Genomic DNA, 17,139 nt, shown 5'->3' with positions numbered 1-17,139 from the left:
AAGACATGAGTTCAAGGAGATGAATGAATCAAGAATATGAAAAACCAAAAAGAGGACAAATCAGAAAAAAAAAAAAAAGAGTAAAAAATTCCCTTTAGGTAGTCATTTTACCCTGGCATTTGGCAGAATATTAAAATCATCCCCAATTTCTTCAGATGTAAAATGACCCCATGAGATGAACTCTCCCACTCAGATAGCAGGTTTAGTGTTGAGAAAGAACTCACGTGCCCCACAGGAGGGGAAATGCAGAAATGTGACCATTCTCTTCTCACACATTATCAAAGAAGGGAGCCCCTGCCTAGCGCTCATCCTGCTGAGAATTTCTAGAAGTCTCTACTTAAGGTCTGCACATTAGCTGAATAGGTTTCTTGAAATCCCATGTCTAATAAATATATTCGGATGTCAAACAGTACACAAAATTCTCTTCTCTGATCAAAAATCATGCTGATAGAACAGCAGTTACTAAGGGTTGGAGGCGGGGGTAAGTGGCAAATTATTTTTCAGTAAGTACAGAATTTCGGCAGGGACGATGAGAAGGTTGTGGAGATGGATAGTGTTGATGTGTGCACAACAGTGTGACTGCCACCGAACTGCACACTTAAAAATGGTTAAAATGAGACATTTTCTGTAATGTATATTTTACCACACATGAAAAACACTTTTCAATGACGCTGAACTAAAATCTGTCACATGGGAGAAGAACCTGGAAGAAACCTCTTGTAACACTTGAACCTGGGAAATTTAAGATACCAAACATCCAAGTTGAAAACATCGCTCCCAAACATCTGTTCCACAAAGTACCATAGGTATTTGTATTAGATTTATGATATTAGGTGTGAAAATACGGGCTGGAGAAGTTGCAGGGCACTAGCATCTGTCACTGCTGCCGCTATTGCCGCCTGTGAAACTGTCAATGGTCTGGAAAAATGAAACGAGTTAGAGCTTTAAAGGGTGCGAACAGAACACCACTGTATCAGGTCAGTTTTATCATCGAGATGGCATTTATACCCTTTTCTTTACTATTCACACGTCAGGTCAATAGCTGCAGTTTGCTGGTAGAAGCAAAGCATAAATACGAGAAGCAAACCCCGAGGCAACCCTGTCTGTCCAGGCGAAACCTCACTCTGCGGCAAGAGGTGGGAGTACCTCTGTGTCACTCCCCACGCGGACTCTGACAGTCAGGCCCGGAGCGAGGCTCGGGGAAACAAACAGGGAAAGGGTCCTGAGGGAAGCCAGTGGCTACTTCCACTTGTGTTACAGCAACCAGGAAGCAGAAATCGAGGCTAAAAATGAAATCCAAGCAGGTGAAAGTTCATGAATGTAAAGTAATACAATAAGCCAAAGAATGTTCGGTCCAGAATTTTTGTGTTATGCAATAAATAATCTCATAAGGATTTTAACTACTGAATATCTCCCATGAGCACCCAGACCGCCTGGTGAACACACTGAAAAACCGGAAATAAACATTTGCACGTTCATGGATCACACCCTGTGTCTTCGCCAAGGATATTAACCAAACAGAGAACGGTCTTTTAATCACGTTGGTTTTACTTAACTACTATTTGGAGCTCTGCTCAGACCATACAGGGATTCTCTGGATGTCACAACATGACAAATAAAATCACCTCGTGACTATAAGCTAAAAAGGCATAAAACACAACGCAAGAACAGACACTGGAAGTGGAGACCAACCCCAAAGAAAGAATGAAAGACGGAAACAGTGACAAATTCAAGAGACGAGTCATACTATACTTACAACTTTCAGCCTGATAGTCTGGCACAAACTGCTCATCATTGTCAGGTACCTGAGCTGAGGAAAAAAAAAATTAAAAAAAAAATTAAGAGAGAAACTGCCAAGGAATAAAGTATGTCATAAGATCTTTCACACAAGATCTCTCTAGGCTGAGACCAAACCTATGATTATTTGCCAGTGAATTCCTACTTAAAATGGTATTGACAGCAATGCTCGGGAGGGGAAATAGAAGTTATCATCAATTGCAACCAGAAAACACATATGTCAGAAATACAATGGTGGCAGTTGGAGTCCCTCTGAATTTCACCTGCCAGATGGAAATAAAAGAAACACGTAAAATAAAAGAAGCTACAGGAATTCTATTAGCAGCAGAGTTTCTTTTTGCAAGAATGGAGTAAAAAGTATTTCAATTCACCTACAGCCAGTGCTTAAGCCATACATTTAAAATAACCACACAATTCTTTCCAATGATGTTCCATCAGCACACACATCCCTCTGCTTTTTAGAAATGTCCACTTTTGATGTGCGTGGTCTACCGCAAATTAGACTGCCACAGTTAAAAACATTTGCCCTGAATTTGGCCAAAGAGTGTGATGACTTTTTTTTACATGAAAGATTGTCATTAATTTTGGTCCTATATAATATTAGATCTCGATGATGATTGTCACAATAATAAAAGTAAGAAATAAGAAAAATAAACTCTGAGATGTGCAGATACTTGCATATATAAAATAGATAAACAACAAGTTTATACTGATAGCACAGGCAACTGTATTCAGTATCCTGTAGTAACCTCTAATGAAAAAAATATGAAAAGGAATGTATCTATGACTGAACATTATGCTGTACACCAGACACTGACAAAACATTGCAAACTGACTTTACTTCGATAAAAATAAATAAATAAATAAACTCCATCTTTTCCTGCAAAATATTTTCCTGGTGACTATTCAGCACTAACAAAAAGAATGTCACTGTTTCATCAGTCCTAATGTCAGATGACTTCCCTATTTTTAGTAAAGGAAAAAAATACTGAATAGCAAGCACTTAATGCATTTGGCAATCAAAACAAGTGTATCTTTCACTTCTAGAATATTCTTATCACAGTTGATCCTAGACCTTAAAATAACCTATTCCAAATTGACAGAATGTACACAAAAACGGCTCTTCACAGGCACACACAAATATGCACACTCACATACACACAAACTACACAAAATAGAAGTTGGGTCACTTTTAATTCAGCAAAAATATAATGAGTTATCATCCTAATTAACTTTAGCTATAATCTGATTAGCTAGTATTACTTTACTAGTATTAGCTAATACTGAAACTTTTTATCCAATCAAGTCATATTAAGAGAGACATCAATTTTTTTTTTAAAGTGCCTGCTCTGTGAGGGGAATTCTTATTAAAATAATCAGTCTCTGTTGAAAGAGTGTTGGGCTGGTAATTGAATGAGTTAAGGAAAAAAATCCGTATAAAAGGAAATTCTGTATTTAAAAATTCTGTATAAAAAGGAATACAAGATTCATAGAATCAAAATGTCTTTTTAACAGCTTATTTAATAGTATTTTTAAAACCAAATATTTGGCTGAATAAGTTTTATGTTATTAAGAGAAGAACAAATGATAATCTTGCCTGTTACCAATATATATACAGTTTGGCCTTTAACTCTTTTCTAATAACTGTCTTCTCTACACCGATACTTAAGCTTAGTAAAGACAAATTCTATCCTCTGCCACTAAATGAAACCAAAAATATTGAAAAAACTTTGGAACTTTTTTCCAAACTAGAATTGATGCCTATTTGATCAGCCTGTACAGGAGGAAGAGGTGCTTTTTCTTCAGATTCTACTAATATCTGAACCAAGGTTAATCAAAGTCAAGCCAACTTCAACTCACTGTTCCACATTACGCTGTGTAAATTGTGTAACATTATTTAACCTCTTTGAGTTCCGTTTTACTTATCAGTTTAACAGTGATAATACAGGATTTTTGTGAAGATTAAATGAAACAATCTAAAAAAAAAAAAAAAAGTCTAAACACAATGCCAGACACAGTACCGGATACTCAAGAAACGTTACTTTCTTCTTTCCAAACCTCCATCACCCACCTATTTTTTTCAATTCATGCAAAAAAAACTTTAATCATTACAATGCAAGTTTAATATCTTTACTTCTAATGAATTATATTGGAGATGGACAAAAATGACATCTAAAACTTGTACCTTAGCATTCTCTCGGTTGTAAACATTTGTTCGACATTGCAGTGAGCTTGATTTTTCTCAGACTTAAATTGTAAGTGGAGGACTATCCTTTAAAATTAAGTCTTTTCAACAACAAAAAAAATTGCAAAAATGTTTTTACTGTCTATTTAATAAATAACAGTGGGCAGACAGAATCAAAATCCTGCACATTTTTCCTACCATATCCACATGTTTGGGTTTCCCTTCTAAATTAACAGCTAAACAGACATAACTATTGAGATGCAAAATGATCAACCACAGCAATTACTATGCTTTTAAAAAGCCAACACTTACAAGAATCTAATAAAAATGTAATCTCCCTTTACAGGAATAGTCAAAAATAGCTGGTGAGTAACAAAAATATATTTGTAACAGAATACACTGGTATGAATGCCCTAAAGGCCAGACTTTTTTTCTCTTACTATTTATCATAAGACAAAGTTGCAGCTCTATGATATATATTACTGCATGAAAGGCGTAAAAAATCACTGATGGATCAGTGTGTGCATTGAGATAGGTTTGGGAAAAGAAAGGCCAAACTTTAGGAACAGAAGAAATCAGAAGTTAGACCTCACAAATATCCAGAAAACAGCTACAGTCGAACAATTTGTAAAAAGAATAAGACTTGCTGTAAAAATTGCTATTTCTGTTCTAACTCCTTAACATACTGAATAAATACTTCACACTTATGCCTGAACACATTACAGAATTTTAACAAAAAACATATGACTCACATTTTCACAGACGCTAATCTTAAGAAACTGAATAGACCAAATGAAGCAGCATGCTACTTAAATAGACAAAGGCTTAAGTATACCTCTAATTCCAAGTTAGAGTAAAAGGGAAGCAGTTAACGAAAAACACACGTTGGATCTGGGCAAGGAAAGTATGATAAAGTATTGCCACACTCGGATTATACATTTCCTTTTTTTTCCCCCACTCAATTCATGGGAATTCTATAAAGTAGCAAACTACAGCTGCCTGAAAATTTGTGGCAAGCCAGACCAACTCCAAAGTGGAAAATTCATAATCGAGGCCAATCTAAAAAAAAAAAAAAAAAGGTTGTTCACTGCTATCTTTTATAAATTCTGCTTGGAATAATCACCTTTGGGGAATGAACATGTTTCCCCACACTCCATAATTAAAGAGGAAAGGGAAGGGTAAGAAAGGAGAAGAAGGGAAAGTATATACCAAAAGACCAATAAAAGGCTTTCAAGAAGATTAAGCATGTGGATTTTATTGGTAAGAGCTGGAGCGCTTCTATCATGCACATTAATAGACAAATTGCTGTCGAGTCTCAGGACTTGGGCTTTAAAAGGGTAGTGTCTGCACTCTTAGCTGTTTGCTTTAGCTAGATTATTATCCAAAGTTGTTATTTTTTTTCTCTCTCTTTTTACTATACAGCAGTACGTATTATGAGAAAGAAACTGATCAAACTATTCATCACGGTCTTGATGTCACAGAACCACTAACCCTCATTTTTTATTTTAATACACTTTCTTACCTAATTCTTCCCAGGTAGGGGACAGGGTTAGGGGAGGGATCTGCTTTTATTTTTGTGCTTATTTTCAACCTTTAAATAAAGTAATATTCATTACTTCAGCAAAGGTGAGGGTTTAAATATTTTCCAAGTTTGGCTGCAGGCAAGTAAAAAAAAAAAACCCTTTTTCTTATGTGCCAGGCGCCTGTCAGGTTTTCTTTTAAAGCAGAGGAAAAAGTGGAAAAATTACAAATGAAACACATGTCAAGTTGAAAAGGGGTTAATATTTAATTAAAACCAGTTCTATCCACTGTAACAATGACCTGGAGCCAAACAAGGCAGGAAGATGTGTGAGTCATTCTTTCTGCCCGTGAATGAGACAGCTGATCTCCTCAGCAATTCCTCCAGACAAGCAGGCAGAGCTGGAGTTCTGCCTCCATTCACAAAAACACAGTCCAGCGTGAGCCATGTGGCCCAACCGCAATCTTTTCATGTCACACCCTTCCAGAGAGCTCAAGCAAGTCGACTTGAACTTGCAATATAAACACGCCAATTTTACTGCTCTATCTCAAATACCGCCCAGATCCATTAAGGCACACATTTAAATAAATGACAAAATTAAATCCATACATATATATTTAACCTCTCCTGCTTTAGAGGGTAACTTGTCACAGAAACCTGAATCTACAAAACTAAGAAGGAAAGAAGGCAAGAGGGAAAGAGACGGAGGAAAGAATAGAAAGAAGGAAGGAAGGAAGGAAGGAAAAAGAAAAGCCACTGAAGAAATCCTTTATTTTTCGTGCTTATTATTCGAATGTTCTTTACTCTAAGATTACTGAAGAACTTTGTAGTGTTTCACTCTGGATCACAGGGTGAGAAACAGGCTTCTCTGAAGAAATTTGAATTTTCTTTTAAATAAAAGTGAAACAAGAAAATCAACCCTCACACAGTAGTATTTTGTTTAATTCTAAAATCAAGCTGGCCGGCCATGGAACAAAATAATCATGAGACCACTAAGCCTGGTTTTACACCACATCTGCTTCTAACATTAAAATGATTGTACCAATTTATAAGCATTAATTAATGCAGAAGTAAAAATGTATTCAAACAGACAAAAAAGGGGTGCTATTTCCCCATGACAGAAACCTCTTTAATACTTGATAAAGGCCTTCTTTCTATACGCACTAAAAGAAAAGAAAATGGTAAGTTTTAGTGGTCTTAATTCTCAAATCAGCTTCAATTTCCTGACTCTAAACTACCCTAGATAGTGACTTGAAAACTTAAGGGTAGCTCAGAGCTGTGGTTACTAGCCACCTATTCTCTCTAATGCTACTGAGAGCTGACTTGTATATTATTATTATTATTATTATTATTATTATTATTATTATTATTATTATTATTATTATTATTATTATTATTATTATTACAAGATTGCACACAAGTCAAAGGGAATAAAGTTATATTATGAAATTCAAGAAAGAGTACAAAAACTCAGCAATATTTCATGAACACGTATTAAGATCTTCTGGAAAAACTCTAGGCTGCACCCAATCCAAATCCTATTTTTAACAAATGTTTCTGTTTTGCAAATAGACCCTAGACAAAAATGCACTTGTATAATTCCAATAAATGTTTAGAAATAGAAGACATTAACTCTACCTGCTGTCCTTTTATCAAGTCCAAATGAGAAGTCTTTGTTTCCTATTTTAGAGTATTTCCTGGTACGAGAAAAAGCTGGGTGGTAGCTCCCCCATTCCTCCCTCCCAGATGACTCTTGCTGAACTCCAAGAAAGAGTACAGGACTTCTCTAACTTAATAGTTAATTCTCAATTCCTTTTTTATTTAAGCCACATAAAATAATGTAGTTTTTGAAGGCTTTTCTCTTTGCTGCATCACGGTAAACTACAAAACAAAACAAAACTTGAGTACATACCCAGTTTATGTCCTATTTCAAAAAGAAACAGTCTAATTGTTGAAAAATAAAAAATGAGCTCATTTTGACTACTGTGTTTTGTGGATGACATTAGGTATAATGAGTAACAACAGCACATCTTATTTAAGAAAATTCATAATAAATAATTTTGAATATAAATTTAGTACCAGCCACCGAAGTGAATGAAAGAGCTGGAATGACGCCTCTACTTTGAAGTCAATCTGACTATTACCAGAAGGTCACATAAAACAAAAGAGAAATAAAGCTCATCTGCATGAGGGTCTGAGATAATAACCTTTGGTATAGAAAGGCTGCTCTTGAAGGCAAAACTTTGACTCAAGTGTGGTAGCAGCATGAATCCTGACTTAGAACGCAACAGAAAAATATTTTTCTGATGGTGGTGAAACACTGTTGACATTTTTCCTTAATATTACTGATAAATGGAAACCTCTAGACCCACATTAAAATAACATTCAAAAGTCGCTATGTATTTATATGAGATACACACGAAATGTACTATTTCTCTTTAAGTTGTATTAGCAGGTAAGCTTTAATGAGTAACTTTAGAAGAATGTATTCTTTTTTTAAACTTAATTTTACATCCTTCCACTTCTGCCCCCCACCTCAAAGTTTCCATTTTAACTAAGAATTTCTAGGACACTATCCATTAAAGCACAACTTAAAACAGGACGTTACCCTGACATTGATAGCATTGCTGTTCGAACTCATTGTTTCATGGGATCAAATAATTGGAAGTGCCTTTCTGTCAGTGGCAATCTAATTCAAAAGTCAAAGAATCAATAAAGAATTGTACACAGTAAAATTACAAATATAAAGTGACTGTGGCAAAATTAAAAATAAGCATATTCTCCATTTTTTTAACTGCTATTGTGGTCACTGAAAACATTACCTTTTCAATTTTCTTCCAAATGAGATGTGATTATTTTAAATTGTGGTATATATGTTAAAAGAACCTTCAAATTGCAGCGTTAGTACTTGGAAAGTGATACCAGTATAAAGTTTCTCTTCAAAAACATATTTTTGATCCCTGTTTAGAAATTTGAGGGAAGAATGGAAGCCTATTTTTTGGAGAGAACTTTAGTGAATTGAAAACACTGCTTCCAACCCCACCCTCCAGCAAGTCCTGCCTTCTCCATGCCCATTTCTCCCTGGACATAAAACACATTTCATAATCTGTAATGATTTACCTATGACTAGTCCATCTTGCACTTTGGGTCTACCTTATAAAAATTCTTAAAGGACAAAAAAAATCTGCTAGGACATATCTTTCCCAAGGATTTAGGAACTTAGATAATTTTTTTAAAATGTACTTTTCATGTGACACATTACAACTAACTTGACTCTCATGTCTAATAAGATTTTTAGAACTGTTTATCTTCCCAGTGGGATTCTAACCCACGGGAGAAACTTTGGTTAATTGCCAATGATCTTTTTTAAAAGGGTCAAGATGTCTTAAAATTCCATGGTCACTTTCCTGGCGACGAAGCATTAGGAAAAGAAATATGCAAACGGTTCATAGTCTGCCAGTTTGGCAATGTTTTAATTTCTGGAGGTCCAGAAGTTAAATGGACAAATGGACATAAATGGACAAATCTAGCTATGAATAAACTAGTGTAATTTTGAGATCTCTTCCTAGCTAATATTGTTTAAGATGTGGGAAAAGTTAAGTTAAAATGCTCATGGAAATAACATATAAAATGGCTAAAAATAAATAAAAGAAAAATAAATGTTTAGTCCATTAACAAATAGTTAAAGAAAAAAACCTCTCTTCTTAGTACAAGATTTTAAAAAAGTCATATTAATGTTATGCTTTTAAAAAATCATATTAATGTTATGCTTGTATCATGATAGGATAGATTAATGTGAACTACTCTGAAAAATGTTTAAATTATTCTAAAATGCAATCTTATCACAGTCTCTAAATAGTAGCCCACCTGGGTATTCAATAAAACACTCCGAGGATTAATTTCTGACCTTACTTAAGCTTATAAATTATTTTCTAAGTAAAAGTCCATGTTCTGCCACATACATCAGTCATTTTCTAGGTTTATGTTATATAAAGCTAATCCTTCAGATTTGATTTACAGGTAAGTTAATTATTACGGGTAAGAATATTCAGTGCAGAGTTTTAAAATAAACTCGGATAAATTACCAAATCACTTATCCGAGCGGCAAAGAAACAAAACAAGTCAAAAGTAAAACACTGCACTGAAACTGATTATAAAATGGTAAGAGTCTGTCACACATTCCACATTTTTAAATTCCAGGAAAAGAGTTGCTATGCACATTCAAAATCTGCCAGCAAGTGCACTGACTTGGAATCAATGAGACTTAAACATCTTAAGAACCAACAAACCTTCCAGAACAATTAAAATAGATATTTTAAAGTTATTTTGGATAAGCGAATAAATTCCCTCATAAGTGTAATGTTCTCACAACCTTCAACTTTGCAAAACTAACAGACAGAAGTTAACGCAAGAGCCTCTGTGCAAATCTTCCTTGAAAAGTTACGTTTGAACTATATGGCTTATGTTGCAATAATAAGTAATCTATTGCAATAAGTTTCATTTACAGAGACAAGCAAAATGACCTTTAAATATAACTAAAACTTTCATTAATACTTACCTTTCATTAACAGACAAATACAATCACCCTTTCAAAGGGCTACTGGAAAAGCTATTTAACTTAACAGGTTCATCAAGATTGCAGAAGCTCTTTGGAAGAAGTAGAGTATCAGCAAAACAAAGAAACTTATTTTACATGCTAACAGCAACTTGATCAACTAACTGCAAGCAAGACCACCCGAGAAAACACAGCAGTCTGCCTCAAAGTAGCAGCAGCAATTCTTGGGTTTCATTTAGAGACCCTCTCCTTTTAACCACCTTAAAAATCTGTTCCCCAAATCGCATGTTTCCCATTCAATGTAAAGACAGAAATAACACAATTATACTCAGCGCTTAAATAGCTACAATTTACTCTTTATGTTTCCCACAAAACACATCATAAGATAAAGTTAATATTTCACATTTATCATAACAAACCCAATAGAAAAATTTCAAATCATAGACGCCAACAAAAGTCCCTCAACACTAGGCATTTCTCAAGTTGTCAAAGACTGTACTACAGCAATACCTCATTGTTCCTATAAAATAAAAGTTTCACACAATGAAAAGATACAATAGGTTGCAACATGAAATGTTATCAAAAAGCAATTGAAAATAAAAGTAATGCCTTTAAATGTCTCCTTGCTATATTTAATACATCCTAATAAAAGTGGCATAACAGCAAAGGTCAATTTCAACAAACATCACATAATAGTAACGAATAGAAAACAGTTTTAAAATCCTCAGATCCCCCCAAGATTTATCTTAAAGCCATAGATTTCCTTAGCATTGGATACACACCTAACGTTCTGTGTTGTGAACAAGGTGGGAAGAAGACACTTGCACTTAAATCTTGAAGCATCCCGTCCTGATGAACCCAGAGAAACTAATTTCTGCCATCAGAAAAGTCCTCCAGCAGAACACCAAATAATGATATGCGCCGCTCTAAAGGAAACAGCAAGCCGGGTTCTGGCTCTAGGAGGTCTCTCGAGGTACAATAATATAAACCTGATCAATTGCAATTAAAATCTGAACAGAGGCTTAGAACTTGAAGTCTTGGTGCATTAGTTCTTGCCAAAAGCAGATGTGATTGTGAGCTGGAAGCAATTTCTCCTGGTAATTTGTGATGACACTGGGTAGTGCAGTCCCAGATTCCCCAAAGACAAACTCATCAGAGGCTCTAATGTATGCATGACACATGAGGTGGCTCTTTTAGAGCTCAATTAATTGGGCTGAACATTAAGACAGCAAGTTCAGGACTTTTTTTTTTTTTCTTCCCCTTCTAGAGTTGCTTTCCCCCTCCTTTTAAAGCAATTTTTGCCTTACCTTCTGCAAGCCATGTTTCTTGCAATTGACTTAGATCTTGAAAGAGTTCTAAAAAAGCAAGTCAAAGACATAAACAAAAGATTTGCAAACCCCTGAGCTTCATTAAAAGGAAATGTTTGTCATGAAATTAGTATTAAATATTAACTTAATTTGGGGAGGGGGGGTCAATATAAAAAGAAAATAGGATTCATAACTTAATTATATCAATAATCTTGCCCATTTTGATGCCTATTAAGCAATACTTATCAATATCTTTTCCCCCTTTTTAACAAACAGCTTAATAAGTAAGCTCAGTGATACCAAAAAACACATACACTAGAACTCAAACAGGCTGAGGTTAAGGTGTGTTTATCCACAGAAACCTTTTGTAAACATATTCAACTCTTGCTAAAATAGTAGAGGAAAGAGTAGAAAGACTGCAAAATATTTTATTTGTATCTTCCGAATCTTACATGAAAGATGTAACAGTATATCATATAATTCTCAAAGTCCTATCTGCTTTCAGGTTTAATGCTGCAAAACTAAAAGGGACAACTTTAAATACAAGATTTTAGAGGAAAATTTCTACGCTAATAGATTTACAAAAGTCAGAGAGATAATTCCCTGACATCTGTCTATTTTCAAGTCCAAAACGTTGTATTATTCTATCATAGCAGGAGGGACAGGGGTGTGCAATGTATTATACTCTTCATACTTACATGGAGAGTTGAGGACGTTTCAGAATTCAATCTACCTAATCTAAATGGCAAACTGAACTTTGGTGGTTAAATCTAAGTATATTAAGTTTATTATGAATGCCCCCATATGGCTGGAATAATTCATAATATATTGACCTCCTACCAACAGTTTATAAAAAGAATCTGTAACCTAATTTCCCAAATAGGTATTATAATTATTAATTAGGCCCTAATTATAATTGAGTGAACACTGTAATGTCTATAAACAAGATATAATGACCTCATCATGTAGTCATCAAAATCATCCAGGAAAAGTTTGATAACAGGATATGGTTTCCGTGTAAAGGGATGGGAAATCAAACCATCACTTATATTGCTCAACTTCTAATATAGGAGAAAGGAGAAATTAAGCAGGATACAAAGCTGCCTAATTTGTGCCACTGTTCTGGATATTTTAAAATTGTTACCTTAGTGTACGGGGTTACTTATATGCCATATGGACAAAGGTACTTAAATACAAAAGAATGATTAAAAGAAGGATGTCACTGTTAAGCTCTCATTTCCTTCTTTCACTCATTTGTGACAGGGCCATAAAATATCCCTCAACGCAAACTGTCACATCATGTTAATTACTCCAAATAAAAGTCTTGGTTAAACGCAGTAACTTGAAAGTTTATTATTCTTAAGGTAACATTGAAGTGCCTCTCTTCTTTATGAGGGTGGAAAGTATAGGTACAGAGAGGGGATTCAGCCCCAAATCAAACCTCACCTTCTGAATCATGAGCCAGATCTCTGTTAATGAATTTTCTTTTCCTGACATTTGTTGGTTTCTCGTTACAATTTCTCCCACGCTGATTCTACAAAGGGAAAGATAAAATTCTTTAAAAGAATGTAAACCTCAGATGTCACACACACACACACACACACACACACACACACACACACACAAAACATACATGCATACATAAGTCTACTGGATCCCCTCCCTATATAGAAAAATAGAAGTCCACAGTATCCATTCTCATATTCATTTTCTGCGTTCATTTGACAGTGAACGCTTATGCTGAGAATTCAACAGCCAGGGAGAGTTGCTTCCCAGTGCCGATCATCATACACTACTATTTATCAGTCACATATGCATGGTATCGCAGCATCAAAACAACATTAAGCAGATACACTTAAAGTCGTTTTTAGGCTGGATCAGTTAGATTTTTAAAAAAGTGAATTTTATTCTCTCTGACAACCTCCCCAAAAAAGAACAAAATGAGAGCTGTGAAATGAAAAATATGAGAGAAAATGAGAGAAAAAAAGAAACAAAAACACCCCATGTAAACAAAAGTGTCAGCATTTGTCTCAACTTCATTCTTTTCAATGTGGCAGACAAACCCAGCCAAAAACTTTGAGTGCAGCAGCTGCTGCTGCCCTCCATCTCCTCTTCCACTCATCTTGAGCACTTTCATCAGAAAAAGGGGTCTTAAAAACAAAACTATGCCTTATCCAAATCACTGAAAGGTAAGCTCATTTTGAAGACTGGGCTTCTAGAAGCAGAGTCGCCCTACAGTGGCAACAAAGCAGATAAAGTATCTGCAATCCCAACCCCCTTGCCCCCTCCCTTCTCATTCTCTCCCTCCTCCCCCACCCCCCTCCGTCGGAGTCAAGTTTATAAACAGCAACTTTCGAACTGATCACTCACATTGGTGACCATGTAAGGCACTTGCTGGTCATAAAATCCATCCATGCTGCTGCTCTTCGCAAATTTCAGCTCAGTGTTTTATATTTTGAGCATTTAGCTGGAGATTTCCTCAGGATCTGGACTTCTATCAACCTAGAGGGGAACAAGATGGCTTTTAGGCTTTAAAAAAAAAAAATCATGAATGAAGCTCTCGAATTTGCATAGCTAATTACCCTCCGGCAGTCCCATTCACAAAAATAACCCTCCCTACACCGCCTCCTTCACCTGGATCCAAAGAGAGCCAAGAGAGTTCACAATTTACATATTTTCGGCAGTAGCAAAAATCCGAACAAGAGGCGATGTATTTATTTACACTCTCGATGTTTCCCTGCGCGGTCGGTGTACCCCGGGCAGCTCTGATTCGCAAACGTGTGCAAAACTAGCAATGGCGATCAACGAGACTTGCTTTGCACCTAACGGGACTAAAGAGAGGGAGTCACCTCTTTCATAAGGATAGTTTTTGCAACCCATAACCATGCAATTATCTGGAGAGACATAAAAAGTTGTTGGAAAGACCCACCTGAAGGCCACGCTAGGCGAACGGCTGCAAAAAATTCCCTCCAATTTTAATAAAAACATTAATTATTGCCCAGCACTTCCCCCTTGGAAGCCGAAAGCGCCTCTGACAGAGCTCAATTCGGTGGTTTTTCCTCTACTTCTCCTCCAGGGGCCTCCAATCCAAACTGATGGATCGCTGCCTCCCATTGGCTCCGCGTCTCTTTCACAAGATCAGATTTCGGGCTGTCAATCAGGAGGCTTGCTGCCCCTTCCCGTGAATCTCCCGCGCCCCTCTGCCCAAGCCAGTGCTCTGCCGGCTGGCGCGGGGTCCACAGCCTGGAAACGCCACAGAGGAAATCGACCGCCGTCCTAAACCGCTGCTTATTGTTAAGGCGCCCGGGGACACCGAAGCCATGTGTATCGAGTCGCCAGTTCTCCTTACTGCTGTGTTAAGTCCACTATTGGGCCGATTTCCTAAAGCACTTTCGTTCGGGTCAGGTACATACTCGGAAGTGCAATCCACCAAGACCGTGCCTCCTTAGTCCCCCACCTCCCCTTCCTCAAGATATCCAGCCTCTCTACTTTTAATCTGATAAGGAGCCCCCCTTGCTCTATAGCTTAGTCCCCACTAAGCTTTTGGCCCAAATTCTCTTCCCATTTTTCAACACCCACCACTACCGTTATGGTTTATCAAAAACATTTTTTTAAAGGTCATCCTCAAGTAAATCTTTCACAACAGGACAGTACAATAAGGAATCTTATGGAAGAAGAACCCGGGAGAAGCAGAGGAATTGCTTCTTAGGAGGGGTTGCGTTGGGAGAGAGCACTGGGAGAACGACAGAGCCATCCAGGCGAGGAAAAGTATAAAAATAAAAATTGTCCCACGTGTGCACGCACACTGGAACAAGGCGTTTCCAGTCCTCGGGGGAAGCGGGGAGGAGCGGGGATGGGTTGGGGTAGCTCAGATATCCTAGGGACCCGCACGTTTCCTGAGCTTTTGTTACGTACACACGGAGGCGGAGGGTGTCACTTACTGTACTTGACGCTTTCACTTCCTGTCCAGCTTTTAAACAGTCAGTGCTTGGAGTTAGGGGCGAGAGGCGAGGGGGTCGGGTTTCAAGGACAATGACTGGGAAGTTAAAAAGTGAGGGCTACAATTCTGAAACCACTTGCCCTGACACTCCTATGCGGCTTACAGCTGCAAAGTCACTTAAGAAGCTTCGGCCCAACCGGGGATGAGAGGCCTCGGGAATGGGACCCAGGACTCAGTGGTGTTGAAATTCATTTGTGATCCCGGTGGCGACCAGAGCTAGAGACCAAAGGACGTTTCCGGCAGCTGTTCTGCCCGTTGGGAAACGTGCTGCAGTTCTCAGTTTCTAATTGAACGTTTCCTTCCTTAAATGGAACGCTGTTGGAGCCGTATTAAAATGGAGTGTGAGCGCACAAGACTCTAATCTTGACCCGTGGAGGTCAAGGGTCAAAAAACATTTTTTTAATATTAAAAACAAAATAACGTATTACTGGGGTTAACAATAACTGTGGACGGATAGCAAGGACACATAGAGTGCACTCTCTGAAAGTAAGTAAATGAGAGCAGCCGGTGCTAAGGAGCGCACCTATAAGCATTTTGAGCGGGAACTGCACCTTTACCGTAGCCAGGGAGGGGTTCGGACGCAGCCTGGGCCTCAAGGCTGGGATAGCGAGGCTCTTGGAGACTTTCTGAGGGTGCAATCAGGCCCGGAGCCAAGAGCAAGCGTGTCCCGCCGCCCAGCACTCCCGGGATAACTCAGCCCCTGTAATCTGAGCAACACTTTCCAAAGGCATTCTCTGTGGCCGGAGCCTGACGGGTATCCAGGGTAACCGGGAGGGGGCGGAGCTTCGGGTTCGGCCCCGCGAGGTTCCCGCCGCAGCCAATAACGTACCGCCTGTCCCCAGCCCATTGTTGTTTATTGCTGACCCCGCAGCGCTCCGCTAGGAGATTGGCCGCTTCAGGGAAGGAGGCGGAGCCTCCCCCACCCCCGCAGCCACCTTTCGGCTCCATTCACAAAATTCCGGCCTTTCTTGGTCACGTGGTTGGGGGCGTGGAGGGGCAGGGGAAATGACACAACAAAGGCCCAAGTTTTCCAAACCACAAAACTTTTTTCTGCCTCGCTACCTCCTCTTTGTCCTGTCACCGAACAAATACTAGAAGATGAGAAAAAGGAGTCTTGGATCTGAGAGCAACCAAAAGAGGGGGAAAAAATAAGTCAGAAATTAAAAGAAGGTTCACAGGGGGATAATTCCCGGGTGCACTACATACGAGAAAAGCTGCAAAAAAAAAAAAAAAAAAAAAAAAAAAAAGAAAGAAAAGAAAAGATAAACAATAAGAAAAAAAAAAAGGTAGAGAATTAAAAAAAGCGGGGAGAAAGCCATAAGGATAAACTAGGAACTTTTGCTTGCTGCTTCAAATGATTGCTTTTAGATGAGCGAAGAGTTCAACTGTAAATGGATTTCAGTTTTCTCACTTAACGCTCTGTAATTTTCATTTCTACCTTAGATTTTCCCCACAGTCAACTTTAAAAGCTTCTTTCAAGAACACTGCAAGTTTTCGCTGGCCGACAGTTTTAGTTTCCATTTCCCAAGCCTTTACTCTTTCACAGGCCCCCCCAAAGCACTGCCCTTTCTCCCCACCAACGCTGGACTGACTGATAGAAGCCTAGCGTTAATCCTCGGATTTTACTACGCTTTGCAGGGGCCCCATATTTTCCCTTTGGAGTCTTTAAACGAACTCAGCTTTTAACTATTTGATCTTAACAGTAATTGAATATGATATGTGAATAAGGAGACAAGCCAGACTCACTACAGCTCAGTTTTGTCAAAACAGCATACA

General features: G+C 37.8%; 1 protein-coding gene across 5 annotated transcripts in view; it reads right to left on the bottom strand.

Moving 5' to 3' along the window:
• ETV1 (ETS variant transcription factor 1) overlaps nt 1–16,274 on the bottom strand; it is an 89,848-nt gene extending 73,574 nt beyond the window's left edge. The window contains exons 1-6 of one of the 5 annotated variants that reach the window (XM_014563381.2): nt 14,293–14,568; nt 13,998–14,194; nt 13,734–13,865; nt 12,810–12,897; nt 11,364–11,411; nt 1,757–1,810 (exon numbers count right to left, since the gene is read on the bottom strand). In XM_014563381.2, coding sequence (XP_014418867.1) covers nt 1,757–1,810; nt 11,364–11,411; nt 12,810–12,897; nt 13,734–13,778 — 235 coding nt within the window. In that variant the 5' untranslated portion in view covers nt 13,779–13,865; nt 13,998–14,194; nt 14,293–14,568. Of the gene's footprint in view, nt 1–1,756; nt 1,811–10,838; nt 11,269–11,363; nt 11,412–12,809; nt 12,898–13,733; nt 13,866–13,997; nt 14,195–14,292; nt 14,569–15,920 lie in introns of those variants that run through there. The other 4 variants (XM_032483928.1, XM_014563384.2, XM_014563382.2 and 1 more) reach the window with 4 other exon arrangements.
• Nucleotides 16,275–17,139: the final 865 nt, after the last annotated feature.

The sequence above is a fragment of the Camelus ferus genome, chromosome 7 (genome assembly GCF_009834535.1).
Source record: "Camelus ferus isolate YT-003-E chromosome 7, BCGSAC_Cfer_1.0, whole genome shotgun sequence".
Classification (NCBI taxonomy): Eukaryota; Metazoa; Chordata; class Mammalia; order Artiodactyla; family Camelidae; genus Camelus; species Camelus ferus.
Note: the sequence above shows the minus strand (reverse complement) of the source record. Positions and strands in the feature narration are given on the sequence as shown.